The sequence below is a fragment of the Microtus ochrogaster genome, chromosome 26 (assembly GCF_000317375.1).
Source record: "Microtus ochrogaster isolate Prairie Vole_2 chromosome 26, MicOch1.0, whole genome shotgun sequence".
In the NCBI taxonomy this organism is placed as follows: Eukaryota; Metazoa; Chordata; class Mammalia; order Rodentia; family Cricetidae; genus Microtus; species Microtus ochrogaster.
Window position 1 is genome coordinate 780,336 of NC_022025.1, and position 3,364 is coordinate 783,699.

Consider the following 3,364-nt stretch of genomic DNA (forward strand, 5'->3'; position numbering starts at 1 on the left):
GGTTAGCACACACAGCCTATATAGGGGTTAGCACACACAGCCTATATAGGGGTTTATCATACCCGACCTATACAGAGGTCTACCAAACACAGGAAACAGTCACACAGTTTGGACAGGAGCTTTAGAGAAGGCAGAGAAGCCCAGCCAAGAGTATTTTTGTCCAGGAACAACTTATAAATAGAAAACATGCTTAGGTAGAAGTAACTAGCAATTGTTTATGAGGGTTCAAAAATACTTCTTTTAAAGGTATTTTTATATATTACATATACATAATAATGAGCTTGCTATGATATTTTCATTGTGTGTAACGCATTTTGACCATGTGTACCTCTTCACCACCCCATTATCTTCTGTTATCTTCCCTGTTATCCCTTTCCTAGTCCTGCTGCCCCCTTCTTTTCTCATCTAGCCCATTTCTACTATTTTTGTGGGTTTGTTTTTGTCCCAGTGAATTTTACTATGGGTGTTCCCAAGAGCATGGATGAGAGTTGGTTTCCCAGAGTGCGGACTCCTTATCTACGGGTTCCCTTGAGTGTAGCCATGAGAGGGCGCTACTTGAAAAAGATTGAAATTGGGTTGTATGTGATGAAGCCTTTTAGAACACCGGACATGTGACCCACATTTACCGAGCCATCTCCTTGAGATAGCACCTTAGGGAACTTGTGAAGTCTTACACACATCTGCATTGGTCGTCTCTCGCTTGCATGTCTTTCAGCTCACAACAGCTTTCGAGTGAACAGATGGAGTGGGTGTGGTAGGGATGAACCCCGACCCTTGTGTGCACCCAGCTTATATATTATATGCTGTATTCTAGCCCCTTCATGTGAAACTGAATTGAACTTTTTCTCACAGATGTGATAGTCATCTTGTTTAGTCCCCAGCTTTCAGGCTTCAGGGTAGATAAAGAAACAGGTTTTTCCCTGAGGTGTTTTGCTTTTTGTGTTCTTTTGACAGAAGGCCTTAGGGATTTTTCTGATATTTTGTTTTCTGTCCTAAGATGATTATTTCCTGGTGACTTTGAACACTCTTCCCTTTTGTCTGTTGCTTTCAGTTCAAAAAGCATCGGCTTTCTGTTGTACACACAAATACCTACGCAAAGTCTGTGGTGAACATGGCGGATATGGTGAGTACCGCCCCGTCCGGCATTGCCCCTTGTGGCAGCCAGTGGGTAACAAGGTGCCTATATTCACATTCCTCCAAGTTACACTTTAGCCAGGATGACCTCAGAGACCTTGGCGATCTTGCCAGGGACTCTACTGACTAGTCTGTCTGGGGAGGTAGGCTGACCAAAAATACGGTTGCTTTTTCTCTTGTGTGTTTCTTACCAGAAAAGACAAAGCTTGACCCATAGGCTTTAGCAAAGAAACTCACAGTTGACATCTGGGACATCAGCGCAGAGACGGTGCAGGAGCTGAGCCTCTTCAGAAACACCCAGCACAGTGTTGGGGCTGCCCCTAAATAATTCTCTGTAATTTTCCTCAACACCACACAGGCTGTGTAGCAGTCATTTCCTTAGAGATCCTTTATCCTGCTTTTTTGTTAGAGAAACTCAAGATTTCATAAATTATTTATGTAAGATGCTAAAAGCGGACTTAGGGAAAGCCTTGCATTCAGCATAAGTATTTATCAAAAGAAAACCCTGTTTGTATCTAAAATTTTCTTTGTTCATTGGGTTTTCCCTGGTAAGTAGTTTGATTCTCTGTTCTTTAAGGAAAGTGCATTCAAATTGGGAAAGTAATGGTCTCTTTTAGAAACAGTGGTTTCTTTATTTAAACAAAGGCATGTCCAGGAAGGAACTTCATACTCTGACTTTGCCATGTGTGTAGCCCATGTGTTCATTTCGTTAACGCCCTAGATCTATAAAGACCAACTTAAGACTAGGATAGTATTGGTCGCCATGGAAACCTGGGCTGCTGACAACAAGTTTGCTATCTCTGAGAACCCGCTGGTCACCCTGCGCGAGTTTATGAAGTACAGGAGGGATTTTATCAAAGAGAAGAGTGACGCAGTTCATCTTTTCTCGTACGTAACATTTACATTTTTCCATTTCTCCTGGTTCTATGGCGAATGCTCTCTTTCTTCTGGCTGAAATGTATCCTGCGATAATGCAGTTACTCTGGGATTTGGCTGTGCATTTGGAAGGAGATTTGAAATACAGATAGTTTGTAATGTTCATGTGGTTTAAGTGACTTAAGTTTTGAGGTGAGAGCTGAGTAAGTTTCTGGAATTTATTGCCAACTCTTCTCCAGATCTTGTGTTCTTTCTTTTTATAATTTGATGTAACAGCAAAGTACCTTCTGTAGAATTTTAAGACCTCCTCTAAAATCAGAGCTACTGAGGACAGCTGTGAAAGATGTGTTTTAGGTGTTATTTTTAATTGTTATCGAATTCCAAATTTAGAGGAAAGATGCCAAAATGCTGTAAGGAAATTGCCTGTATGCTTTACCCAAACTCAAGATTTGCATTTTTTCTCATTTCCTGTTCAAGTATGAATTAGAGACAGCAAGTTTGCATTTACTACTAAGTACTTAGTCATTCAGTGTAGGCCCTTCAAAGTAAAGACATTCTTTTAAATACCATAGTAAGTCATGAACAGCAGAATATGTAACACTGCGACATTCTTACATAGTCCATCGCCTGTGTTTGGTCTGTGTTCAGACTTCATCAGCTGTCTCAATGCCCTTCTGTAGCCAGTTCCCTCTCTCAGCATCCAGTTCAGCGCTGCACAGTGTGATTCATTTTCATTTCTTGAGTTTCCTTTAGGCTGAAACATTTTCTCAGCCTTTGCCCATGTTGAACTTGCTAGTTTTGAAGACTATCGACTGATTGTCTTCTTCATGGCTCTTCATTGCAGGGACGTCTGATGCTTTGTCAGTAATTATACTTAAGTCATTTATTTGGGCTAAATCTCAAAATTGTGACTTTTTGTATTCTCAGAGTATTATATGTACAATTGATTTCTAACAGATGTATTTCCATATAAGATATGTATTGATCATGTGGGAAGGCAACCCTCAGAAACCTTTTCCTTTGATCATGCGCATAAATGATTTTCACATTCCTTCTTCTCTTTGGGAACGTATTGTCTGTGCTGAGAAAATAAATGTGGTACATTAACTATGAGAGGGGCTTGGCTGTGTGAACTATGATCAGTAAGCATTTTCCGTTTCCTTTTCTAAAAGGGGAAGTCAATTTGAGAGTAGCCGGAGCGGCGCAGCTTATATTGGTGGGATTTGCTCGCTACTGAGAGGAGGAGGCGTGAATGAAGTAGGTGGGAACATCTGTGCAATACAAAGTGGTATGGTGGCTGCAGATGGAAACATCTGTGCAATACAAAGTGATATGATGGCTGCAGGTGGGAACA

At 41.0% G+C, this 3,364-nt stretch overlaps 1 protein-coding gene across 16 annotated transcripts in view; it reads left to right on the top strand.

Moving 5' to 3' along the window:
- The window catches only part of Adam22 (ADAM metallopeptidase domain 22), a 229,466-nt gene that overhangs the window by 165,757 nt on the left and 60,345 nt on the right, over positions 1 to 3,364 (top strand). For all 16 annotated transcript variants that reach the window (XM_026784638.1, XM_026784643.1, XM_026784640.1 and 13 more), the window contains exons 10-12: positions 1,052 to 1,123; positions 1,856 to 2,022; positions 3,183 to 3,267. In XM_026784638.1, the coding sequence (XP_026640439.1) occupies positions 1,052 to 1,123; positions 1,856 to 2,022; positions 3,183 to 3,267 (324 nt within the window). The remainder of the gene's footprint in view (positions 1 to 1,051; positions 1,124 to 1,855; positions 2,023 to 3,182; positions 3,268 to 3,364) is intronic.